The sequence below is a fragment of the Ips typographus genome, linkage group LG6 (assembly GCF_016097725.1).
Source record: "Ips typographus isolate SLU linkage group LG6, UJ_Ityp_2.0, whole genome shotgun sequence".
NCBI lineage: Eukaryota > Metazoa > Arthropoda > Insecta > Coleoptera > Curculionidae > Ips > Ips typographus.
This window is the reverse complement of record NC_138427.1, coordinates 7083089-7110403: the sequence shown is the minus strand read 5'-3', so window position 1 is coordinate 7110403 and position 27315 is coordinate 7083089. Positions and strand designations below refer to the sequence as shown.

At 33.9% G+C, this 27315-nt stretch overlaps 4 protein-coding genes across 9 annotated transcripts in view; all 4 read left to right on the top strand.

The window, feature by feature from the left end:
* Positions 1–2055: 2055 nt before the first annotated feature.
* LOC145731333 (cystathionine beta-synthase-like) lies at positions 2056–4285 on the top strand. Its single transcript, XM_081983063.1, is given in 12 exon segments — positions 2056–2279; positions 2332–2444; positions 2499–2560; positions 2562–2667; positions 2721–2902; positions 2960–3046; positions 3104–3151; positions 3153–3390; positions 3444–3621; positions 3680–3814; positions 3869–4056; positions 4114–4285. Coding segments are annotated over 12 exon segments (1560 nt in total). The 5' UTR covers positions 2056–2139; the 3' UTR covers positions 4197–4285.
* Positions 4286–4411: 126 nt separating this feature from the next.
* Positions 4412–6668, top strand: LOC145731334 (pyridoxine/pyridoxamine 5'-phosphate oxidase-like). Its single transcript, XM_081983064.1, has 6 exons — positions 4412–4565; positions 4622–4759; positions 5916–6015; positions 6081–6155; positions 6209–6414; positions 6466–6668. Exons 2-6 carry the CDS (start codon positions 4692–4694, stop codon positions 6596–6598), a joined length of 582 nt encoding a protein of 193 aa, XP_081839190.1. The 5' UTR covers positions 4412–4565; positions 4622–4691; the 3' UTR covers positions 6599–6668.
* A 568-nt stretch (positions 6669–7236) lies between these two features.
* Positions 7237–19676, top strand: mesh (sushi domain containing 2 mesh). Of its 3 annotated transcripts, XM_081983062.1 has the most exons (18): positions 7240–7549; positions 8084–8239; positions 9213–9400; positions 9454–9649; positions 9708–9937; positions 10000–10153; positions 10208–10360; positions 10415–10675; positions 10732–10917; positions 10974–11184; positions 12163–12429; positions 12480–13004; positions 14050–14228; positions 14281–14490; positions 14542–14804; positions 14860–15043; positions 18901–19072; positions 19134–19676. In XM_081983062.1, exons 1-18 carry the CDS (start codon positions 7312–7314, stop codon positions 19336–19338), a joined length of 3978 nt encoding a protein of 1325 aa, XP_081839188.1. In that variant the 5' UTR covers positions 7240–7311; the 3' UTR covers positions 19339–19676. The 3 variants fall into 3 exon arrangements, with proteins under 3 accessions (XP_081839187.1, XP_081839185.1, XP_081839188.1); XM_081983059.1 differs by lacking the exons at positions 18901–19072; positions 19134–19676 and adding an exon at positions 16952–17947 and having other exon boundaries at positions 7238–7549; XM_081983061.1 differs by lacking the exons at positions 8084–8239; positions 18901–19072; positions 19134–19676 and adding an exon at positions 16952–17947 and having other exon boundaries at positions 7237–7549.
* A 3298-nt stretch (positions 19677–22974) lies between these two features.
* LOC145730164 (protein kinase C-binding protein NELL1-like) overlaps positions 22975–27315 on the top strand; it is a 34342-nt gene continuing 30001 nt past the window's right edge. For 2 of the 4 annotated variants that reach the window (XM_081981219.1, XM_081981218.1), the window contains exon 1: positions 22975–23229. In XM_081981219.1, coding sequence (XP_081837345.1) covers positions 23160–23229 — 70 coding nt within the window. In that variant the 5' untranslated portion in view covers positions 22975–23159. The remainder of the gene's footprint in view (positions 23230–27315) is intronic. The other 2 variants (XM_081981221.1, XM_081981220.1) reach the window with 1 other exon arrangement.

The window sequence follows — 27315 nt, the reverse complement described above, 5'->3', positions numbered from 1 at the left end:
ACAATTTTCCTTTTGAATGTTTTGTAAATACTACCGTTTAGCTGTTATCTGTTTAAGTACCTTTTCTACCTTCATTAGTTGTTAATAGTTTTATTTGTTCTTAGCCCGTTGTGGTTTTTTGTGAAATGTTTAATTTGACGAGCATTAGCCAGTGAGTGTCTATTATTTCTATGAAAGATTTTAACGCTGTTAACGCAGTATTTATTTGACAATTTCGTTCTTACTTATGTTTAATAGTTTTATCATAACACATCTGGATGCTCATCGCGTGAATCAAATCATCAGTCCATCCGACTGACCTGATATTTATTATTTTTTTAAACAAGCTTACTTTTTGTTAGTTTAATAATTTATGAATTCTGTATTTATGTAACTCATTTTAAAGACATTTTGTGTACTTAAATTAAGCAAGACGTATTGTATTTTCCTAATGTTGTTATACAATAAATTTTATATATTTCTAAGCATTTTTTATCAAACATTTACATCTTCAAAACGCCTTAACCGAATTTGATGAACAAAAAAGACTTTGAAAGGAACTTAACTCTATAATTAGGGTTTGAGATTTAATAAAATGAGTCCTTATTTATGAAATTGCATTGCACAATTGTACCTGTGTTCTAAAAACTCTATTGCTCTTTTTTGAAAATTTTGAAATGCAAGGAAATTGGAATGCAATTTTTCTTACAGTGTATGTCCAAAAAAAACTAACTTTTACTGAAAATTAGCCGGTGATCTAAGAACTTCTATAATAAATGCCCATATAGTATAGATATAATATTATACATATATATTATATATTTATAGATATAATATTATACTTTATACATAGTAGATGCCCACAGATTTTGCTGTCTTGGTGAATTTCTTAATGAAAAGAGGCTTTCGCATTTACATGTAAAGTCCGTGTATTTCTAAGAAATCTTGCAATTTCCTGACCTTTATAAGTAACATCCCAAGTACCTGGAATTGGTTTACAAATTTTACTAAAACAAGAAAGAAGTTAACCTACACTTTGTAGACTTTGATCTAACTTGGGGTTGGCTAGAAACGTCAAAATATTTTAACTTCCTTTTAGTTTCTTGCTAGTACCACTAAAACTATGATAGAGTTTGTGTTTTCTATAGTACGATTTCATAGAATAGTATTGCTTGGTAAACAAACCCAATATTAACTATGTAGAAGCTGCATAGCTCTATAACCTACGTAGAGCAAAATTGAGCACTTACTTTAATAATGTTAAAACACAGCACAAACTTTTTTCAACTAAGAATATAAGCTGTTAAATTATTTCTAATTTTGGAACAACCTAGCGGTTTAATAATGGACAATGTTCTTATTAAAAAAAAAAATCGAAAATGACGGTTTTTCTTCGTTGACAAATAACAATTTATTGTTTTTTCTATGACGTTGAGTAAAATGCAGGACAAACACTTTCTGCACGATTAAGAGACTATTCAAATTAGCTAATCATATCGCATTAAAATATCACTTTACAGCTCCATGATAATCTTAGTAAAATAACACGTGCAGTGAAAATATTATATATTTATCTACATTCCTTACATAACTTTGCGCACAGTACTTCGCAACAGTTCTTATTTATATTGACATAAATGGTTGAAGAACAGCTTATAAACGTTAAAGTTCAATCTTTGATTATTATTGATTTTAATGTATTGAGATAAAAAAGTCATTAATGGAATTATTATTAAACTATTTCATTGTTAAATATATGGGTAATTCGTTTGTAGAGAATTGACCAGTGGTGGACCATTAAAAATTTATTTTAATTAAGTTTATTTGAAACCTTCTATTTTCCGACCTGTTTTAAGGTTAAATGAAATAAGTGAAATATAATTTTCCTATAAATACACATTGCAAACCTGTGTTTAGGTATTCTTGATTGTTTGTGCAAGCAGTAGTCTCAGGTCAGTAATTAAACATTTAAAAACCTAAAAATAATATACAAAAGTTAAAATGCACTATTATTACAGGGCCTTCTTGTACCGACACTGGTTATCAAAGGTCAGACAGCTTATTTATAATTCGATATAAATATAAAAGAGTAAAGCTTGATACGACATTCGTGTTCAGCTTGCCCGGCTTTATTATTTTGTAACTTACACTTGGAGGAAAATGCCACCAACTAAAAGTGAAGAACTAGTCTGGGTGTCGCCTTTAAATTCCGAGTTTACGAAACCAGGTGTGGAGAAAAAGTGCCCTTGGAGGGAATGTTTAGGAAAAAACATTCCTTCCCCACACTCCAAGCAAGACTGGTAAGAAGTTTTTCCCTTCTACTATAAACAGCAATTTAAACTTACACAACAGGAAACCACAATACACTAATGGAGTGTACCCAGATGTGTTGTCTATGATTGGAAATACCCCGTTGGTCAAGCTGAATAGCATACCCAAGAAAGCTGGTTTAAAGTGCAACATTTGTGCGTATTAACTTAGTTATATTAGCTGTATAAAGTGTCAAATGCAAATTGCAGACGCAAAATGTGAATTTCTAAACCCGGGAGGCTCCATTAAAGACCGAATGGTCAAGAGAATGTTTGAGGGATGCGGAGCACCAAGGACTTATCAAGCCTGGAATGACTATTATTGAACCTTCTTCAGGGAACACGGGCATTGCTGTTGCTATGATTTCGTCCCTCAAAGGTTAATGCTTTTTTATAATTAAAGCTGATTTTTAACTTTAAATAATTAATCAGGATACAACTGCATCATTGTTATGTCGGAAAAAATTTCGGAAGAGAAAGAAGCTGTTATTACTGCTTTGGGGGCTAAAGTGGTCAGAGTTCCAGTTACCGAGGGATCGTTTGATCAAAATGGTTTATTTGGAACGGCCAATCGTATTCATAAGGCCACACCTAACTCATTTATTTTTGACCAAGTAAGTGCTATAATTACAAAAAAAAATTGAAAAGGGGAGTTATTTGTTTTTATAAAGTTTAACCATCCTGGAAACCCTTTAACGCACTACGACACCACCGCAAATGAAATATTGCAGCAACTGGATAATAAGGTGGATATGATCGTAAGTTTTATAATATGTTACAATATTGTTACTTCAAGTCATCTGTAATAATATTAGGTTTTTGGTGGTGGTACCGGAGGTACTGTCACTGGAATAGGCAGAAAATTTCCGAGAGGTATCCCCACAAACCACCATTGTTGGATTTGACCCAGAAGGTTCACATTTTGCCTATCCAGACACCCTCAACAAAAGTGACGTTACTTTTTGGGAAATTGAAGGTATTGGATACGAATTTGTACCTGGTGCTCTGGATCAGCAGGTCTGCGACTACTGGGTGAAAACCAACGATCTTGAGGCTTTACCAATGGGCAGGAGGTTAATGCAGGAAGAAGGACTTCTTGTAGGCAAGTATTACCCAGGAAAACAAAATTAATTTAAGATAAACATAAAATAATAGGGATGAGTTCGGGAGCTGCTGTTGCTGCAGCTTTAAAGGCTGCCAAAAACCTTACGGCCGGTCAAAACGTGGTGGTTTTCCTTCCTGACAGTATCAGGAACTACATGACTAAGTTTGTTTCCGATCGCTGGATGGAAGCTAAAGGCTACCAAAGCTGTGATAACAAAAACCACTTATGGTACTTAAATTTACCTCATTGGTAATTAATTTTATTGAAAGTTGTATAATGTTTTAAGGTGGTGGAACAAACCAGTGTCCAGTATTCCCTACAGGAAACCTGAACTAGTTAACAGTAAAGACACCCTCCAATCAGTTCTCGAACGTTTGCAATCTAAAAGCCAACTAGAAGCTATAGTAATGCTACCTTCAGGGTTTGTCACTCTTTTCTATACTTTGAATCATTATTTTAATCTTATATTTAACAGAAGCATGTTGGGAACAATCACAACCGACATAGCAAGAAACAAGATCCTTTCAGGGCAATTACAACCGACTGATTTGGTAGAACGTTGCGCCACAAGAATTTTACCAAAATTGGATAACGATTCCATATTAGGAAGAGCGTTTCGTATTATTGAAGGCGACAAGTTTGCCGTGATTGTCGAGACAACCGGTATGTACTTTAAAAAGTTTAATTGAATCAATGTTAAATTAATAATAACGTTTTCAGGGGCTGGTTCTAGTAAAATTGAAAAACCTTTAGGAGTGCTGTATGGTGAAGATATTTATGAATTTATTTTAAAGGGACAGTAATGCTATTAAATTTAAATCGTTCTACATTAGAATTTTATATTAATGTTAACAATTAGTATTTTTTAATTAATAAAGTCGTTTTTCTTCTTGTGTTGCCTTTTTTTTTGAATTCGTGCTTAGTTTCTTTGCCTGAGTGTCGTAGCTTATGCAACTGGTGTTACACTTTACTGTAAGGAGAGTTGTCTGTTAACAGTAAAGTTTGTTTTGACATAAATATTTTTTGAGGTTAGTGGTTTTGTTTACTAAATTTAAAAAATTAATTTGTGTAAAAATGTGGCTTTTACGTAGTTTATCTCGAAGTTTTTATTAATGCCCTCACTGTCTTCAATAAGTGAGTGTGCCGTAATTATTCCTAAATCTATCAGTCAGGTAATTTCTTTAAAACATTCAATTTGTTTAAATTACAGTGTTAAATACAATTTTAGAGGCTATGGCTTCAAAATTAGCCAAAATCGAAATTCTTCCCAATCAAAAACCTTTCAATTTACTGAAAGAATGGTTGGACGAGTACAAAAAGTTTGCCAAGTCTATGCCACTGGCATTTTGTTAGCAACCTCTTCATGGTAAGTTTAAGTGTAAATATTTGTTTATCCAGCAACTTTGTTATCTGTTTCTGACGAAAATAGCAGTTCTAAAGTAGTATTCAAAGAGGTCTTAAATTATGGGTTTTTTGTGAAGTTAAGTTGAACAAAAGATTAAATCTTTGTATTATCAAACTTCTAATCAGTGTCTTTGACCATCAAATCAAGTACTAATTGAACATGTGAAGTAACATTGCTTTTTCTGATCTACTGGTAGATTTATTATCTGACATTCTACATTAATTTTATATTCTAATTATTAATATTGCTAGTTGAATTTTTAATTGAAACTTTAATCAGTAAGTATTTACATAATTAAGTAACCCAAATGTTAATAATGGATAGACTAGTTTTTAATCCAAACCCTGTATTGAATAGTATTGATAATTGAACAATTTGTCCAACAAGAACAAATTTTGATGATTATACAAGAACATATACAAAATTTATTCAGGAGATAAGAATGGTAAACAATATAAACAAAAAATATAGAAATCCTTCTTTACATTTTAGATTTGGACTTTTTCGGACAATGTAATGTTTTCAAAATTTCTAGAAATACCTAATGTGTATAGTAAATATGGACATTTTAGATTTTTTGGTGACTTAAAGGTAAACTTTCTAAATATCTATAGGAATTCCATAACAAATAGAAATACTAATCAATGCTCTTAACAAAAATTGAATAACATTTTATAGGTGACATGTCATTTAATAATTGGTCAGTCTTCAGCTTCAATTTAACAGAAAAGGAAACATCAAAAGGTTTTTAAGTATTTTAAATTATATTTGATACTGATACATAGATAGAAAATGTAAAGTAATCCTGTATCTGTAAAGTAAAAGTCTATTGTCTCACAGTGCAGGTGTATGAATACCAAATTGAAAATAACAAACAGTCTCTTCTGTAAAGGTTAAAACCGTTTGATTTTGAGTGCTATATTTTTAAATTTTCTATAATATGGTGTTCTGCTTAATATTAGTAATATGGTTTATGCAAAATCTCTGAAACTAAATGAAATTTAACAGCACTGCAATTAAAAATAATGTTTTTTTTGGTATTATCTCTGCTGAGTCAATGTATTACCCACATGTAAAGTCAAAACAATGTAAATAAAGTTAGATTTTATTAATCTAGTAAGGGTGATGTAACCAATCGTTTTGTTGCGTTACGTCGTCTAGAAGAAGATGGATTGATATTCAACACCAACAAATGCGGACCTAAAGCTCGACAAATCGTAATATTATACTTCCACTAAAGCATTCACACCTATGTTTTTTTAATGTACAATATTTCGGATAGGAAGAAAACCCAAAAGTGGCTGCCTGTTTCCTGTTCTCCTACCACAAAGACAACTCTGAGTTTATATCAAGACAGGTATTCAGTAAAACAATTTTTATGAAACCTGGACAATTTTGTGGGTTATTCAGGTTCGAATTGAAGGAACTGTAAACACATGTGCGCAAAAAATAACTCAGGAAAAGTTTAACGCTTTTCCGTTGCATGTAAAATTGCGGAGCGCACTTTCTTCCGAACAAAGTAAAGAGGCTGACTGGGACGAACTGAAGAAACATCATGACGAACTCCTGGACAAGGTCCAGAAAAATGAAGTCGTATTAAAACCGCCTGAGAACCTGTTAGTAACTGTATAAAACGGTACTTACAACACTTAATACAAATATTCTAGGATTGAGTACAAGATCATACCAAAGTCGTTTGAGTTTTATCACGCTTGTGAGTCTAACAACGAAATAGCGGATAGAATTCTTTTTAAACTTAGTTCAACTGGTATTTGGACTTATTGTCATTTAACCCCCTAAGTATTGGTCTACCAAATTATAGGGATGTATATTATAGTATAATAGACAGTTGAATAAATGATTATTGTTATGTAACGAATTTTCTTTGATAACTAATAATGATTCAGTGAGCCCTTTTTACCCAAGTGTATTTTTTGCTTTAAATTGATGATTGAAATTTTATCAAACAATATGCATTGTATAGTATAGTTTTCCTTGAAATTAAACGTTTCACTAAAGTTCAATGTATTAATAGCATGATATCACCACATAACACCTTTATCTAAAAAGGGTATTTATTCAGGCGTATTTGTCGTAAATTTGTACTTATTATTGATTAAAGATGTTTTTTTTATAAAGAGTGTAATACTACACTTTCGACTATCCAGTAACTAACAAAGACAAAATATAAATGGTTCCTATAATCAAGTTTTTACTATTTATCACTGATGGAACTAACCTCTAAATACATAAAATCAATTTTTTTGTTGAAATTTTATGGAATATAACATTAATTACATCCGGCTTAATAAAGTATTCACTTTCATTTTCGACGCAATAACAAATATGTCCCGAAAATGTGTGTCACACCTTGGATCTACCTAGATAACATAATTAGCCTTATCTCAGGTGATAAGCAATTATCGAGCAACAAGTGGATCATTTCCAGCCATCTTATATTCCGCACAACTTATGTTACTTTCTGTCTAACACCATTGTCGAGCAGTTCCAAAATGGAACTAAAGTTTCTTTTAGGTTTAGTGTTTTTAGTGTTATGTGCCACTGTTACGGTATCACAGGATGCAGATCCAGAAGAGGCACCTGCAGTCCCAAATACGGATTCAGATGATGACGTGGAACCCGTACCTGGGGTGAGTTATGACCAGAATGATTTGGCAGGTGACCCAATTCCTGCGGAGGATGAACCTGGTAATGAAGATGGTTCGGTTGTTCCCCAAACAAACGATACAGGTAAGACTAGATGGTTTATTTGGTTGTTAGAAAACATTTCTATATACTAAAGGGTGTGGCACGTTGAGTGGTGTGTGTTTTATTCTTTCTCTCTGATTAACTCTGAGTTAGTGAAGGTGAATTCGAAGAGAAAGTTGAACATTCTTTTAGTTGAAATTTCACTGAAATTACTTAAAAATTACATGTTTCTTTGTTTCCCAGTTTGAACCTTATCACTTTTAATTTGGTTATGAATCAGTTCTGCTGTTATCAAGTTTATATCGTATTTACCTTATGCTTTAAAGCACTTGTAATAATGAACCTCATGCCTGATGCAACCAAACACCACAAATCACATTTTGTACACATTCATTAACATTCTATCTACTTTCTTCTTTCTATATGGGCTTTTTGGGTTTGTTTCCTAGTATATTTAGGTGTCGTATGGTTCGGGCTAATGTAATCATTCACAAAATTACTCAACACATCCCAAAACAAGTCTTTTAGAACTTGGTTTAACTACACGATCCCACAATACGCTTCTGTTTGTTGTAGAAGGTGAACCCGTAGTAGAATCCCCTCCAGAACCCAATCCCGCTACTAACGAGGAAGAGGCAGTTGGTGAACCACCAAATAATGAAAATCCCGTAGAAGAATCACAACCTGGGCAAAGCATGGGAAGATACGTCACATATTACGATAGTGATTATGGTTAGTCTTAGTACTTTATGGTTCATTATTTCTTCATATTTCATTATATCTATCGGCCATTAATTGGAGTTAATCTAAAATGTGCTAATCTTTTTATCAAGATGTTTGCTAGTTGAGATAACAACGGTGTTATTTACTACTGGCTGAGTTGAGGAAACTTGGTTGAGTCAGGTTGAAAAGGGATTATTGTAATTTATAGATATAGTTGAATCACTATTAGATAAATAAACTCCGTATGGCGTTTTTGTCGGAACTGAAACGTTGACTAATAATAATTTTTCCAATTTAAACTTAGTCTATAAAGGAAGCGAAATAATAGTTTGGTATGTTTGTTATAAACGTGTACGCTTATGGGTCTTTTAAATTATAGTTAACCAAATTTTATCATGTGGGTTTAATATTGTAATTTAGGCCAGATAAGGAGTAAATAGAAACTCATTTAAGGATAAAAGTGGTATTAAACGTTGGGTCATGTTTTACGTTAGAGCTAAAGATACATTGGCTATCATTCATTCATTGAAATAATTTTTTTTTCAGATATGTCAGATAGTAAATATTTTTTTTGGGAACATGGTTCTACCCTTTTTAATACAGATGACTATTTTCTTTAAAGGTTTGATTGCACTTTTGATGATTTAGTTTAACATTTTCTACTTTAGTATCTTGAAATCATCATTTAGAATAATGAAATTGGGATCACCTGAATTTCTTGCTATCTGTCCTGGGGGTTAACAGGGGAGTTCAGTTTTAAGAGCGGAAACTTCAAAGAACCGAAAAATAATACGAGATTTTAGTATATATTAGAACTTTTTTCTACAAAGGTTTTAATGCACCCTTGACAAACATCACTAACACATTTTAGTCAGTATTTTTTGGCTTTGTTTCTGAATAACTTAAAGACACAACAGCATTAGTACTGTGGATTGAATGCATTTATTATTTTTACCATCAAAACAAACATTAATTTTTGCAGATCCTATGACATCATATGTTGCTCCACCGGACACCGATCAAAGAGGAGGCTCGGGCACTCCCTACACTCTAACCGAATCCCGTTTGCAAACGATTCGAAACATTTTCATGTACCCCTACTACGATCAGGGTGGAAATTCCGAAAATATCGGTGACTACCAAAGAGAAATCCAGACTTCAACTCCTCAAGTAAATTGTTAAGGCGAGAAAGTTTAGCCAATTAATTAAGGGTGGTTTTTTAGGTGCACAAAAATTTGAACTTCCAACTGCCCTTTTTTGGGTTCAGATTTAACTACACCAGAGTTTCTATTAACGGTTATCTGGAATTTAGTGACCCTCCACCAAACTACAACTACCCTCTGACGTTCCCCGTCAGAAACTGGCCTAAAGTCAACGATCCCTCTTTTATTGGAATATTCTTCAGTAAATGTCGTATTGGTGCGTAGAATGAGAACTTAGTAATATCAATTTACTACTACTGTATTCGTAACTTTAGGAAACCTGAATGACGAAGATGAAGACAGACGTCTGCCTGGAGTGTACTTTAGAATGGAAAGAGATTTGCTAACTAGAACAGATCAAATGGGGGTGGAAATCAGGGAGCGTCTGAAGTGGGACATTAGAGAGGGAGTCATTGGGTCTGAAGCTTTCCAACCGAAACACGCTATTATTGTTACATGGAAGAATGTTTCTTTTAACGGTGGATTTGCCAATGCAGTATACCAAGTAAGGAACCAGTCTAGTTAAATGCAGAGACGCTTTATTAATCTCAAATTAATTTCTTTAAGACTAACACCTTCCAAATGGTTTTGGCCACTGACGAAGTTTACACGTACGCCATGTTTAACTACCTCAACTTAGCCTGGACTAGTCATACTGAAGCTGGTGGTGATACTAGAAAAGGTGAAGGTGGTGTCCCCGCTTACGTCGGATTTAACGCTGGTAGGTCAAACTTATATTAGAAATATTTTTGGCATTTTAACCAATTTAAATTAGGTAATGGAACCAGATCCTGGGAATACAGTCCATACAGTCAGGCTTCGGTAATTCGTGATCTCACGGGTAGAGGCTACGCCAATGGATTCCCTGGAAGGCATTTGTTCAGAATTGACGAAAATATCTTAGTAGGGACTTGTAATAAAGATATAGGTTCGTAAAGTTGTGCGTAAAACTAGAGGAAGTCGTTAATATCCGGGGTTACAGATGGAGCTAACTTGCCTTTAATGTTTGCACCTGAATCTGGCAACATGTTGGGAGGTACCATTGTTAACATCACTGGACCATGCTTCGAACCCACCGATCAAATCATTTGTAAATTTGACGTGGCTGATATTGTCTACGGTACTGTTGTGAGCAGAAACAGAGCTATTTGCATCCAACCACCACTTATGGTGGAGGGTTATGTCCGATTTGAAATTGCCATCGGTCCGGGACTGTACAAGTGGAAAGGACGATACTATGTTGGTCAGTACTTCTTAATTTAACTTTCCCAAATTGTAGTTAACTTAAATATATTGCAGAAACCCCGGCTAGTGCCGCCCAGAAAATCTACTTCAAAGACATGAAAGTACACGACAAGGCTCCCAGCGAGATTCGAATCACTTGGGAGAAATACAATTTGACCACCAACGAAAACGCCAACATAAGAATTTCTCTGTGGGGTTACCGTGAAACGACCATTCGACCCCAACTTCTCTACATTACGGGTTTGTGAATATTTCAGGTTAATAATGAATCGTATTGAGAAAGTTTCTTATTATAGATATTGCTGACAACGTACAAAACACTGGAGAGTACACGATAGTACCTTCACAGTACAGAAACAGGGAAAATACGTTTTTGACCGATTTGAAGTTTGGATTTATCCAGATCAATTTGACTGAATCAATTCCGGTTCAGAGTGATTTTAGTGGTACTAGTTCAACATCAACATCTACTACTACAGTGACTATTACTCCAGTCGTATGGAGTCGGTAAGTTTTTTTCTAATTTTGATATCAGTGACTTAATTTTAACACTCAGTCATTTAATTATCTGTTTCCTAAGTGAAGTTAGGAGAAACGGACATTAATCAAACAATCAATAATTTGAAAAGAAGGGAAGTTAGAAACTTTGTGGTTTTCACTAGCTGTTGTAATATTTGGTGCTCCTCTTTTTGACCTTAATAAGTGCTAAGGGTTGCATTTGTTTCTTAGTTAAGCGCTAAAATATTTTGTAAAAATCGCCAACAACAAACAATCCGTCAATAAAAATAAACAACTTTAAAGCAGATGTTTATGGAATAGAAAGACAGAACTGCATTATTAAGATTCTTTTTGGGCCTGCTTTTATTAGTAAAGTTTTTTTTCTACTCGCGTGTGCCAAGAATCTATTTTGCACACAATTTTGCGTGACTTTTGTCACTTCTTCTACTACCCCGTATCATTATGTTTGACGTTTTTTCTGCACCTACTTTTAGGAGCTGTTTGACACGACAACACACAAAATCCAAGAAAATATCCCAGAAAATGGATACAGATATATGACGTTAAGCATGAAATATGTCTAGAGTTGGTCGTAAAATTTAAAAATATAATAATATACACCTTTACCTTAAAAAAAAATTAAACTTAAACTATGACTCAACAATGACTTAATAAATTCCAATGTTAAAATCTCTGGAATGTTATTTTTATTTTTATTTAGAATATCTGAACTTATTTATGTAATTTTACTCAAGTTTGGTTAATAAGTCAAAGAAAAACCTAAAATCATCAGGAATACATTTTCATCTTTTCTAAGTAGTCTTTTCATTTAATTTAAATGTTTTGGATTTCCTATTTTTTCTACCTAAACTTTACTATATGTTTATTGTTATGCACCTACAAAGTAAACTTCAAATATTCTTAGATGTTACAAATCTTTTCTCTTTTTAGTACGATTAGGAATGTATAAGTTTAATTTACTTTCAGTCCAATCCCTCTTGGTTGGTACTACAATTATCAATGGGAAAGTATGTACGGAAGTAACTGGCCACGAATACTTTGTGATGAATGGCTCAGAACTGACAGATACTTGAAAAACTTTGCCCATGAACTACCCCAATGTCCATGCACCTTAGAACAAGCCCTAATAGACAAGGGTAAATACATGCCCGACTTTGATTGCGACAAAGACTCAAATCCCACATGCTACTACAACAACCAGGCAGTTCATTGTGTCAGAACGGGATCACCAACGTATGTTTTTACCTACTTTACTTTTCCTTCATTAAAGTGTTATAATACAGGTTGGAGGGTTCAGAACAACAGTGCTGCTACGATAAAAACAACTACTTGATGTTGTCCTACGATCAGCAGTGGGGATCAAGTCCCAAACGTTGCCACAATCTGGGTCTAATGCCCTACCAGGAAGCTACTAAAGTCCCTACGTTATCTCAATGGTTTAACGATATGGTACCCAAGTATTTGTGCTGTTTATGGCAAGAAGAGCAGGCTGTGGGTTGCGAAACTGTTAGGTTTGAAAGGCGTCCAAGTCAGGATTGTGTCGCCTACCAAGCACCTGGAATTGCCGGAGTGTACGGCGACCCTCACATGGTCACTTTTGATGATTTGGAGTACACCTTCAATGGAAAAGGAGAATTTGTTTTGGTGAAATCCAGTGATAAGTTGAACAATATTGAGGTTCAGGGGAGGTTTGAACAAATGGATCCTAATGCCTATGGTGAAGTTAGGGCTACTCAGCTGACTTCGGTAGTTGCCACGGGTAATACTTCTACTGTTGTGGAGGTTAGAAGACGACCAGAATATGCCAGGTAACTGTTTTTTGTCACTTTGTGTTTTAAAATTCTACACTATTAATATTAATCGTTATTTATGGCAAAATTCAAAAATTTTATTAAATGTGCCTACGTATTTTTAGTTTCTATTAGTTGCAATTTTTCACCAGCTCTCTTTTAAAACTGTTTTTCTTCACCAGTCAAATGATCTTATTCATCTGTCGCTTCTACTGAAGAATTTAGAATTTTTGATATACTATTTATCATAAAATTAATATTTAGTTTTGTAAGCAAACTATCTTTGGTTAGGTTGAAACAATTGTTACTGCTCTTTCTGACAAACTTGAAATTGTTCATGGTATACTTAACTTTATTGTATTTACTCACGTAATGAATACAAAAAGTGGGCTAGATTTAAAGGAACTCTAACTTAAGTGAACTTTAAGGAAATACTTAGAGTGAGATAAGTGTAAATTTGCGATGATCTCTGAGTTCCGCTCTTAGAGTGTTATTGTGATTGTGTGAATAAGAACTTTTCATAACAGTATTTTGTTCTTCTCTTGTTCTTTTACTTTAGGGAAAGTATGGTGACATCATGTCTCAATTGCTCGGATCGTATTTCTCCATCACTCTCTGTCTTGAGCCGCAAGATAAACTTCTTGCAAATTGTGACCAATGATATTTTTAATTTTTGATATGTTTGATTCATCCAGCGCGTCGGAGACATTCCTCTTGGTCGTTTACCATTGATTTTTTCCTCCACAATAATTTTTTCCAGCCCATTCGTTCTTCTTGAAATGTGTCCAAAATACCTTAGGTTAATAACCTTGTGATAATTTTTAGTATCTTCCCACATTTCAAAAGGATCTATTGCCCTTTGATTGACCATTTTTTCAAAGTCCGGGTCTCTGAAGCCTATGTGGCAATAGGAAAGATGAAGGAGTTTAGTAACTTCAGTTTGTTGTGTGGAGATATTGCAGAGTTTTTCCATATATAAGAATTTTATTTAGTTTAAATGATTTTACCTTTAAAGTCGAATCACGCCCTTCTTAGTCACTTATGCAGTGTTCAATATTTCCAGGTGGAGATATCGTCTTGATGTAATTGCTGACGGAAAACGTATCTACTTTGACAGACCTTCTCTAAAATTCCAACATTTTCCTGGTGTCACTGTCTACACACCCACTTACATCCTCAATCAGTCTGAAGTCATTATGATGTTTGACAATGGAGTCGGAGTTGAAGTTATGGATAATCAAGGTAAGCTGATTAACTACTTGGTTTGAAAATCAATCATTTGTGATTTTAAAAGGATACATGACTGCCAGAGTATACTTGCCATGGACATTTATTAATAAAACGGCTGGTTTGTTGGGTAATTGGAGTTTTAACAAAGAAGACGACTTTACCCTACCGGACGGCACTAAAGTGAGCGTTGTGACCAACATCAATGACATGGAAAGGGTTTACCGAGATTTTGGAACGCACTGGATGGTGGACGATGTGTTGGATGCCAACAAAGGTAACATAACAAAAACTTCTTAAGGAAAAACTTATTTGAGAAAATGTTTAGGTCGAGCCCTGTTCTTAAGAGAGAATGGTCGGACTTCGTCTGACTTCAACAACATATCATTCGTTCCGGTGTTCGCGATGACACCAGAAGAAATCATACCTGCGAATCGATCCACTCAAATTGATCGGACTCGTCAAATTTGTTCAACAGGGATGTACGAATGCTATTACGATTATGCTATGACACTGGATCAGCATCTGGCCCATTATACCCAAAACTACAAAGCTACAATCTACAATTATAAACGAACTTCTAGAACTAAGGTGAGTGTTTCCTTCCTGTCATTTGTGTGGAGTCACTGAAAATTTTGGGATTAAGGTGATTTCTTGCGGAGTATTGCCAACTCCTCGATTTGGACGAAAGAGCACTTTCTTGTTTGTACCTGGTACAAGAGTGACGTTTGAGTGTGAGCAGGACTTTGTTTTGATTGGAGATCCGAGAAGGACTTGCGGTATAAATGGACAGTGGGACATTCCAGAATATGGCTACACTCATTGTTTACGTAAGTTTGAGGTTTATTAAGTTTTTTCAGGGTTTAGGTTTGACATTTGCAACGAAGTATTTATTCTAATTTATCACAAGAACTTGATGAATTCAAAATTTGAATTTTAAACTATTAACAGTTCTAAAGTAATTTAATGTGCTCGCGTTTTCAGACTGCTTGTGAATCACTACTGCCACAGTTAAATCGTTATAACCACGTATATCAAATAAAAAATTTGATGATCTTGCATGGATATAGTAGTTCGACAATCATTTTTCACTATTTTTTCGTTAAATTTTATGACGATCAACGCAAATAAAATCAAAACCGAGAGTTCTCCTTTTAATAGGTCAGGAGAGGGCTCATTAGTGCGCTCTTATTGTTGGGCTACCCTGTATGATATTATACGTGGATAGAGCTGCCCTAAAGTAATTTTCTCCGTAAAGATTTTACGGAAAACTCTAAATTATCGAGAATTTTTTTTTACAAATGTTCTCAGATTTGTAAGTATTTCTTCGTTGTTAAATTCTCAGTAATTTACCGAGAATATTTTCTTAGGTTTATTTTGGTCAGTTTTCACATTCTAAAACACTTTTTCTACGTGAAAAAACTTGAAAATTGTCTTAAATCAACGTTGCCAAAGCCAAAACCATTGATTCAGTCATTTTGACAACGTCGAAAGGTTCAAGAACCTTTTAATTTATGTGGTTGGAAAAATGTAGACCACTTTGACGAAGTGAACTAGCTATTTGACATTCAATGGCAGCTGTCGAAAGTTAAAACTCATTAAATACAGCTGGGAAACTGTAAAATGTCAAATAGTCAAGTCTCTTTGACGAATTACGCCGCAAATTGTTATTTGAAACTATATGAAGTTAAATTTGGCAATTGTGACGTTAACTGACAGTTTAAGACGTTCAATTTGACAGTTATGACACTTCACAGCGTGGATTATAGTCAGGTGACACTTGTTGTAAATGTTTAAACTCATTCAGAAGTGACATGAAACGTTGTACCTTGTTTTACTACTTTTTTGTTTTTCTACCTGGTTGATTTACACCTTAATAGATCCTCAAATTCAGTGACACTTTAATATGTTTTTTACGTCACCTAACAGCTGTCAACTGTCAAAACTTATTCAGCACACTAACATGCAATTGGAATATGCAGATTAGTTGTATTTGTGTGATAAATCACTTTGCAAGTTGTATTTATAGCTCCATAAAATTAAATTTAACAGTTATGACATTAACAGACTGATATGTTTTTTACCTCGTCGGCACCTGACAGCTGTCAAAAATTACGCAGCTGTTACACACAATAACCAATTTAAAATACTTCTACCGATTGAATAAATCACATTGCACCTTTTATTTATATTTCTACGGTGACAGTTGTGACGTTAAGTGGCGTAAGTATCAAAATGTTCCTTAACGTCAGAACTGACAAGTTTGGCTCCATAGAGCTGTAAACTGCTTACAGTGTGGTTCCTCCAAGAAACACATCTACTTGGCATTTTAAATTTCCAACTTCCACTGCAATTGTTGCTTTTGACGTATTTATTAGCCTCTTCTTCATCAAAATTTTTGAGAATTTGCCCGAAAAAGTCTAGTATTCGACGTAGTAGAGTTCAAAAACAAAACAAAATACTGAGTGTTCCATGTAAAACAAGCAAGTCCGGTTATAACTGGAAGTATGACCATCTTGAAAATTATTTAGTTAAAATACTCTCTCCACATTTTCAAAAATCTGCTCTACGATTTTTCCATGATAAGAATGCAGATCAAAAATATTACTACAATTTTAAATAACAAACAATAACTCACTGTAAATCACTCCTTCATCCATCTCATCATTCCATCTCACCTTCATTTTATTTTTATTCCCTTTTCAATACAATTTCAAATGATTTTTTTGCTCATATAGGTCAGCAGGAATACTCTCAGCGTCAACTAGCTATAGCCTCTGGAATAGTCTTCCTAGTACTCATACCGTTACTCATACTAATCGCCTATCTCGCCTGGCGGGTGTACTTAAAATATGTAGACAGCAACGAGGGAAGCTGGGAATACCAAAAACCAGCTTCTCTGTTACGTAGCTTTAGCCCCACGGCCACTTCTGAAACAGTCAGTAGCCCTCTCAGCGACCGTTCTAGTACAGACAGTAGTTTGATTAAGAGAAAACGCAGCTACGACAAAAGCTATCGCACTCACGAACCGTTGGCCGGTTTACCAGAAACCGAGTTTGAATCAAAAGCTGTTGATCCTAATGAGCCAGATTTCGAACCGAAAAGTCCGACCAGCGCCACTAGTCCGACTAGTTCGATTATTTATAGTCAGCCGTATCGCAGTCAGCCTGATTTACTGACTGGAGATACTGCGAAACCAAAACTGAGCTACGGATCCGATGATTATTCTGTTCCTATGAAGAAATCCATAGCAAAAGCCAATGTTATACCAGCCCAGAATCCTCCAATTAGTAAATTATCGGCCGCTGACAGGGCTAGGATGAGCAGTCAGAGTAGTATGATTACTGATGTTTAGACAGAATTGAATAAAGTGTACAAATCAAAGCCTCAGAACACTGTCATTTTCAAACTTGCTTTAAGTTACAAAATTTATATCACAGTGACCGTGGAGTTAACTAGTTAAGTATTTAGGGTCCTAGCATGTGGAACCTACCATTTTTTGTATTGTTATTTTTATTAATAACTATTAACACATACACCAAAAACACACATTAATTATCAAGAATTGATACGTGATATTTTGCAATGACACCGTAGACTTAAGAACCAACAACAAAAAATATTTTCTGTTTTAAGCCGTTTTTGAGGTGGTTTTAGTTACCAGTACTAAGTATATTTTTATAATGTATCTAATCCTAAGCTAAGAAGAGTAAAATAAAGTTTTAAACGTCGAAGGGAACTTCCACATGCTAGGAATATATTTTAGGTGGGTTTCAATGGTATGAGTACTAGAAGGTATATTCCTAGTTTGCGGAATAGTACCTAAATGGTTTTATTTTCGTAGGCTTCCTAAAAAAGAATTAATTTAAAATGAATGCAGGAAAATTTATCAGTATTAAAAAAGGTATTTTTCTACCTTCAAACTGAGGAAGTAAACAGGTAAGTAAGACGGATTTTTATCGGTGATTACAATGTTTTGGATCTACCCTGTCTAAGTAGAATTTAAACTTTATCGTCTGTGTTTCCTTGAATAAGTTCTTAACCACTTTGCCACCTAATGTAAATGCAGCTTATTCCTAAGGACAAAGTAATTATGAGAAACTTATTTACTTTCTCTCCTTTAAGTTTAATTAACAATACATTCATTAAGAAAAAGTTCATACATTCAGTGAATTCCTTTCTGATCTAGATAATTTACAACATAACTCTCTAGGCTCAGGTATCAGTATTAGGAAACACCCTGTATATAAAATGTAAGTTATTTTTTCTAATTTTGGCATATAAAGTGACACTTTTCAAAACTGATTAGAGTGACAAAACGTTTTACTTTATGTAACTAGTTACATTTCCGTAGAAACATATGGGCGACATCCATCATAACATGTCGTTGCCACTGTTTATACAAGGTGCTATGAAAGTGAATATTTGTGTTAAATCACTTTAAAAGATGGTTTTTACCGCTTTTTGGTCAAAATTAGAAAAAATTATGTATGCAACACGTTTCGAAAATGTCTTATTGTGTAACTCATTCAAATTGTAGGACCTCGCTGCGCTCGCCCTACAAACATTCATTCGTTACACAAAATCGATCTTTTCGTAACTGGTTACATAAATAGCTATTTTATTTGGTTGAAAAGTGAGAAATGAAGAAAAGTGACACTAACTGTCATACTATTTATTTCTATAGGCCAACAAGAGTATTCACAAAGACAACTAGCAATCGCATCCGGAATTATATTCATGGTGATGATACCTTTAATTCTACTATTCCTCTACCTGGCTTTCTTATTCCTGAAGAAGAAGCAAAAGGAGCAAGCAGAAGAAGAAGCACAAAATAATTTGTACCTGGCTCAACACAAGTAAGTGCTATTATTTGCAAAAGGTTGTGTTTTTTCTTAAACAGGAAATTTGTAAATGCAGAAAAGCTGAAGAGGCCGCCACTCAAAAACTGACTGAAGCCAATGATTTTGACGATGACGACGATGTTACGAGTGACGTTACAACTAGTAACGTAACCACTGCTTCCCCTGTGCCACAGACAAATAACGTGCAGACTAATAATGGTACTGCAACCACAAATGGTACCCCCGAGTCGCCTACTACGCGAGAATCAACGATTTACTGATAATGTGTTTTTACGTATTAAGTCAATGTACATTTTTCAGTTCAACAAAATATACAGGCTAAAACAGCTTTAAATTTCAGAAAGCTCATTTAGAATAAGTCTGCTCTAAGACAATTTTTATGACTAAGTTAGGATAAGTATACCTATTTCATGTTGTGTAGTCTGTAGTTTTATAACAGTACTTATAAGTTTTAAATTTGAAAGAACAAACGTATAGTACAATATAAATCCGGAGGTTAAGCCCCTAATTTTAATATTTGAAAAATTTCGTATTTGTACCTACTAAGTGCTAATTAAAATATAGAATAAAGGCTAATTCCATTTCGTTAATAGAATAAGCGTTTTATTTCCAGTAATATTTATAGATCCACCTGAATGAAGAGACAAATATCACTGGAATGGTGGTCTGTAAGTCTCACATGTTCAAATAGAGAATAGGGGAAAAGTACACCGTCTCATTTACGCAAGTAATAGCATTTGAAAAACTTATTTTGCTTTATAATTAAAAAATCGGACCTGTTAAAACTACTTAAAATTCAAAACTGTGTGTAAGCAAAATTGGTTACGCTACTGTAGGTGATACCCAGAAGGAAGTGCAATATGGCACAAACCACCGGGATCAACCACCGAGACGCACACCGTCGTCGGGGCTTGACCATCTGACGTAATAAGAATTTTGCACCACCTGTCTGAAGAGGGGGGTCCAAGACGGTCCCCTTTGAAGCTAACACGGCTAATTGATAACGGATCTCTTAACATGTGATACTGGGCTCGACCACGTGCCCAACTGGCACGTGTGCCAGTTGTCGTCGCTCTAAAGTTACCCTAACACCTTTGAGGATTAAGTTTGTTTATGCAAAACATCCGACTGGACGTGTTGAGAGCTAAATCTATCCCTGGACTGAAATATCATATTATAACAAAACTATCGCTTTCACTTGGATACCAAAATTTGTTAATTAACAACATTATAGAACTTTCTAATAATAATTGTGTTAGTGTGTATCAAGGGTTGAAAGACCGGAAAAGGGGGTAAAAACAGAACGAACGAATTGGTTTGCACTGAACAGGTGTTGAATCAGGGGAACAGTTCCCAGCAGCAAGTTAATTTATAGTTTCAATGTTTTCAGTTTAATGGTACAATATGATTCACGGTGTCTATTCAAGGGTATTGTATCCTGAAGACATCTTATTATAGCATCACCACCGGCCCTAATTTAATTGCAGATTAATAATTATGCGCGATGCAGACAACCACACGATCTAAACTATTAATCCCCGTTTATTTGCCAAGATATTAATTACCCAGGTAGCAAAGCAACAATAGTAAACCGCCAGGAATAGTATGCTGCATTGATAAATGGAACGGTCTGGAACGTAATGAATGCACTATTTGCATACATAGTTTTGCCATTACTCACCTTGGTTATTCGAGGGATGAAATATATGTCAGGGTGCAGCTTTTCGTTATGCAGTAAACTGTAGTCTCTAAGTAGATTTTAAGGCATTTTTTAAATAATGTGTAAAAAATGTAGTGACATTTATTAAGCTTGTTCTAACTAAATTAGGTTGATTGATTATTGTGTGTGTCCTTCGCTTAGTGCTTAGAAAATACGTTCAGCAAATATCTATAAGACATAAGCATCTTCAAAGACGGTTTACTTGAAGAATAACTGTTTTGTAAAGTTACTATTGTATGATGATGATTGTGATAAAAGATTTACAATAACTGACAAACAATAATGAAAGGCACTGCACCTGTTGGAATAAATAATTTTTATTCTAATTTTTGGTAGTGAGTAAACTAGATATACAAAAAGATGTGTCAATTATAAAATTTAATTTTACAAGAGTTCTTACAAACTCTGGGTTAATAATAAGATTCTTCATTTTCATACAATAAGAGTACACACATTTAGAAGCTTTCTTAATTCAGTTAAAAAGTACAGTACTTAATCACTTCCATTAGCTCTGGCATTAGCTAACTGAAGAAGACAATAACTGACTGATTTTTAAAATGTCATGTAATCGCAGAAAATTGATATCATTGAACTACAAGAAAACATACATTATTTTTATGTGGCATTAAAAAGTGAATATAAATTGTGGTTGAAAGGCAAAACTAAACTAAGTAAGTTGAAGTTGTTTTGAAGTTTTTTGAATAAAAACCCATTTCAACTGGTAATTTGGCAATTTGTTTACTATTTTTTTATTATTTGGCTTAGCTCTGTATAGTAACCACAAAAATGTTCAATCAGCATCATTTTCTAACTTCTATCGACAATTCGAAATAAAAAAATAGCCATTCTGTCGTCTCTGGACTATTTTGATTTTTAGATTTTTTGGCTTGCTTTTTACTTTTTTCTACGAATCTAGATTATTTGACAATAAAAGCTCAAAAAATATTAACACCCTAATATTAAACACTAAAATCTCAGCTTATCACTTCGGTACAAAATAATGATTATTTTTTAGCTTCTAAGCACTTAGTGTTATGTTACTATGAATATTAGTAAATTTTGAGGGTATACCCACTTGTATACATGATTTGATCTGTCAATTTATGATATTCCTCGAGGAGACATAAGATCTTTATTGGACAATAGAACTGCGTATGAAGATTATTATAATACGAGTCCTTTCACTATTCTTCTTTTCCAGCGTTGGTTTGGGTTAACTATCACTAGGAATTTTGGTTTTATCCTAAGTTTACCAACCAACATGTTCAGCTAGTTTCCTACCAGTTTTAAATGGTCAGACGTTTATTTATTTGCCTTGTGCTTTATTCGGTACAGGAATAAGTCCAGCAGATCAAGGATAAGGATGTTCATTTAACGGTGGTTTTACCAAAAAGTTCTAAAAACTGAAAATCACCGGGTGTTTTGGCTTAAAATATGGAAATTCATGCCTCTAAAACAAAAGCTGCACATGTAAAATGCTTCAAATACTGCACACTTACCATCAATCTAATCCATTCCTTACTATGATGGTAAATCGACAAACAGTATTTGCGGACATCACTGCGCTGTTCGTACTTTTGTGAGTGGTTAAGAAAAAGCAGCAAATGTAAAGTCGCTGTTTTCTGACCAATTACCACTAACTATAGTGATCAACAACTGTGATTTCTGGGATTTCCTCATTTGCTGACTTACCATTCAGAAGAGATTTTGCATATAATTTTTATGTTATTTTAAGTTTGATTTCTATAAATACTGTAATAATAGTAATTGAAGTGAATTAAAGACGTAAACATGATGAGCTAATACATGAAGAAGTGCTTGAAATTTGTAACAGTCTATGGACATTGCACACTATTTTAGGTGATGTGATGTAATGCTCATTTTAATTTTGATATTTGAAAATAGATTTCAAAGAACAGAAATTGATTTTAAAAATTGTTAAATTGGTCAAGGTTGGACTAAAAATGCAGAAAGCTTTTATGCATGCAAAGATGCACGTAACGAATTGGACTGAAGAAGTAATAAGTAAAGGAGCAGGACCGTACCGGACTAGACGTCGGCGATTTTGGGGGTGAGCAGGAGCCGGAACCGCCCCCGAGTGGCGCGGCAGCAGTCCTGCGTCGTCGTCAGAGCGCCCCGACGAAGGTGCGTCGGAAACGCGCCGGCTGCCGGTGGTTCAGTCAGTGTCGTTCCGACCGTCGTTGTCATTGTTCTACCATCATCAGGCAACGTGTGTTTCGTGCGCGTTCCGAAACGCGTATCGGTCGTGCTGTAGCCGCCCATTTGCCGCCCGTTTAGCCGCCGCCGCCCTGCCATGGGCCTTCGGCCGCCCGCCGCCCTTCTCGGCTAGACCGCCCCAGCATGGCCCTGCTCACCTGGACGCTCATCGCGGTGATCCTGCTGTGCAGCAGCCACCGGCAGCTGAACCGAGGTAAGTCCTTTTGTACTAAAATGTTTTAAAAACAAATATTTGCTAAAAATATTATTGCAATTTGACAAACGTCGAAAAAAAAGCAAAAAAATACGTCAAATCTAATAACGCACAATTCCAATTAATGACTTTCTAGAGCTCTAGTTTGCTGGTTAATTTGGTTACTCTAAAAACTAAATTATAACTCTACCACTTACAAGATACTATGTCTATTCTTGTGTAAAATGGTTGTTCGTTGCAATCAACCCTTTTTTGATTGCTTTCCGGACGTCGATGACGGTTTTCCCCCCCGAAACCGACGGACGCGACTCTTTGCCCTAGTTTGCGCTAATCTATGCGACCCACGAGGTTTTTGCCCTCTTTTTTCGCCGGGGAAATATTGTTCTTTAAATTTTTCATAATTTTAATTTTTAATTAAAAAATAGGTTGTTAGAAAATATATGAGATTTAAAATTTAACTAAATTCATCAATCACCAATAGGTAAAACAAATGAAATAGAGAACGTGGATCTTTTATTTGTGAAATATTAATTTAATAATTTATTAATGAAAATGTATATTGCTTTAGACGATATTAGCACAACTACTATTTTTTCTATTGAAACTGTGAACTTCTACACAATTAGTCACTTGGTAGAGACTATTTCGTTTCTTTTTCTGATTTTAAGGGTTTTCAAGTGTTTTTCACGTCCCTGTATAATATGATATATTATTTTGAATTCTAAAAAGTCAATGACGTACTCAAGCAGAATTCTGCTAAAATAGCAGCAATAGCAAGCACTTTTGAAACGTTTTAACAAAGCTTTTCTTTAACATGTTTTAAAGTTTTTTTATTTTACAAAAACATATTTTTTAAATGTTAATTTAAAAAATTCTGGAATAACTGGTGACTATAATTCGTATATCATTTGCTTATACTTGCAAAATTTTAAGTATGTAAATGCTTCAAGAACTACTATTCATATTATAGGTAACTGAGGTAATGATATAGTAGTTGAAAGTATTTACTTTTGCAGGTTAACAATTGGTAAAATTACAGTAATGTGTTTTTTGATTAATACTGTTAAAGTATAAAAAATTCAGAAAAAGGGCAAATTGCTTACCTGTTGCATATCAAGAATTTAATTACATTAGAAAATACGTTTTAGAAATAAAAGCAGCCTTCACACGATCAGTTTTGCATTTCACTCAATTATACTGATCGTGTGAGGTTTTGGTAGTATAGTTAGTATAGAGAGAAATTAACATATAGCACAATACATGAAGGATATTTTAAGTGTGATCTCATATTCATTATACTAATCTAAATCAAACAATTATATGTTATCAAAGTTAAATTAAATTAAGCAAGAAGGTGAAAAAGTGAACTAAATATGGAAAAGCACTTAAAAACTGCATATTTTTCCATTATGGCCTGCTAGTCTTCCTTCTGCACTTTCCACCAGTAAGTACATTGAAATTGATTAAATGGGCCTAAATTCATATCTCAAATGATATCCAACCCATTCATTTATTTATTAAATTTATCTCAATTATGTCAAATAGGGTAAAAATGACCAACACTAAATTTCAAAACCACTTTCCTTAATGAAGAACAATTTTCAGATTGCATATTTTTCTATTTCTGTCGGTTGGAATTTTGAAAATTAACTGAAATATACTGGGTAACAAAAATTTACTGGCAGGACTAGCACTCGTCACAAAAACTGTTCAATTTGATTCAGTTTTCTATCCCTACGACCATTCTAGACTGCGTAACTTGAGAATCACAAAACCTGTGAAAAATAATAATTCTTCACTTATTTCCTCCTACTTACGTGTTAATATGCAGATGATACAACTCATTCTTCTCAAATCATGAGCAAAACTTGTCCTAGTCTTATTCAACATAATTACTTACTATAAGCATAGGTGTAAGCATTGAGTGCACTAAAATCATAACATTAAACAAATAGACTGCTTTTAGTGCATTTCTGAGTTTGGGTCAGACAACCTAAAACATGTCTATTTAGCAGAATTCTGTTAGTCAACAAAACAAGTAGAAAGAAAACTTATATTTTTCTTTTGGTTTGCATGATAAGTTTAAGGTAATAAAAATATTGCACGTGTGGTACAAAAATACTATCAAATACTTCAAGTTTTACGTTATGTAATCGATTATTTACGTAAATGCCCATTGTTTATGCGATCGTTTAATTGTTATTAATACCAGAATGACGTACTAACGATTGCATAATTGTCGTCAGAATTAAGAAAGACCTGAAAAATGTCTGTGAAAAGTGAAACCAATGACGCAAAACAGTAAAACTTCTATCACCATATCGATTTTTATTGTTCAAATTGTTTTTTTATTAACCAATAAACTGGATATCTTTGACATGTATTGAAAGTTTCTTTACATTCAATGTGATAAGGTTTATGGAATGTGTTTTGGTAAAGTGGTTGCTTTAACTTGGAATAACTAAAACATTGATTAGTTCTACTTTAAAAAAATATATTATTTCTGCCTAACTGTTCAAATTGATCTTCAAATCCATTTTTTTGAACAATAAAATTACCCATTAAACTTGAAACCACCATAACAGTATTGCTATTTTTAGTAGAGATATTAACATTTTTCAAGTTAACATTTTTTACTATTTTACGACTGTATTTTTAATAGCTATTGAAAAAATACTCTTATATTCATACCTGTTTCTATAGACTTTGAATATTTGTTTAAAACATTTTATTTGTAATTCATCAGGAGTTGCTGGTTTTAGTTCAATTTTGGAACATAGTATGAATTTGAAACAATTTTGACCTAAAACAGATATCTGATAATCTGCAAGGTGACATTTTTTGTTGGATTTTTGTTTATGTTCTCTTTGAAACCTCTGAACCACATGGAGCTACACAAAGTATTCTTAACTGTCTGTTTAGTTTAGATATTCTTTCGTATTTTTTTGTCATACAGCTATTTGCACATTTTTTATATAATTCGCAAAACTAGAAAAGGTTTAAACAATTCGAAGTAAAGTACAGTCAAGTCAAATGCAGGTTTTTTTCAGTGGTATTTCATAACCCGTTACAAGCTGGTGAAAATATAACTTTTCGAATATAAGAAAAGTATGGGATTGGTGTGATATCTCAAAAATTGGATTCTAGAGACACAAATTGACATTTCCAGTAAAAATAAAATAAAAATTGTTTGCTTTGGTCTCCAAAAGCATTAGAAATATTACCAGTATTACTGATATACTATCTGCTTTTTTATGAGTTTTTTGATAGAAATTTTGATTTGTTCATATTTCAAGTAGGTAGGTAAAAAGCAACCAAATAGTAATTAATATTGACTTGTATAGGTGGTTGTAGTGGGGTTTTCGATCTAAGGTATTAATGAAAAATGACTTGTTTTTCTTGTTTTTCTAAGGCGTAAGACAAACAGTTTAAACGAAAAACCCACTACAACCACCTATAAAAGTTTTTTTTGTGATCACCAACTTTTCAATATTAATTAATTTAAATTATAACACAATAACAAAACTTATTATTATGAAGAGATAATGGTACAAAATCGTAACAAAATAGCACAATCACTTCACAGTTGTAATAAAAATTTGTAAATTAGGAAACATGCAGCAACTTTTTTAAAATGGTTCAAATTGTAGTTATTAGCTTATTTTTCTTAAGTTTTCCCACGTTTTACTATCAATCAAAATCAGCATTGTGCTTCCTAGAAGATGAAGTACAAAAAAAATGTGCTAATTTTATTACAGAGATCGAAATCAACATACAAAAGTTCCGCAGAATACTGTAGGTAAAAAATCCTTGTCTGAAAACCCAAATCAACATTCCTAGATCGGAATATTTTGTGGGAACAAAAAGTGGCTTAGCCGTAATTATCATACTATTTCCCATAATATGAACCGAATCAAAGAGCTATAAAAAATTGGCGCCAGTCAAGCCCCTAGAAACAAGCGCGAAATCGCTCCTATGGATGTTGGATCGCGAAGAGCACGTGGTACTGGCGGTACCATTCAATGTTGCCACTTATCCTTGGCCGGTGTTTGGTCAATATCATTGTCGCATCTTCTCATTGTGAAA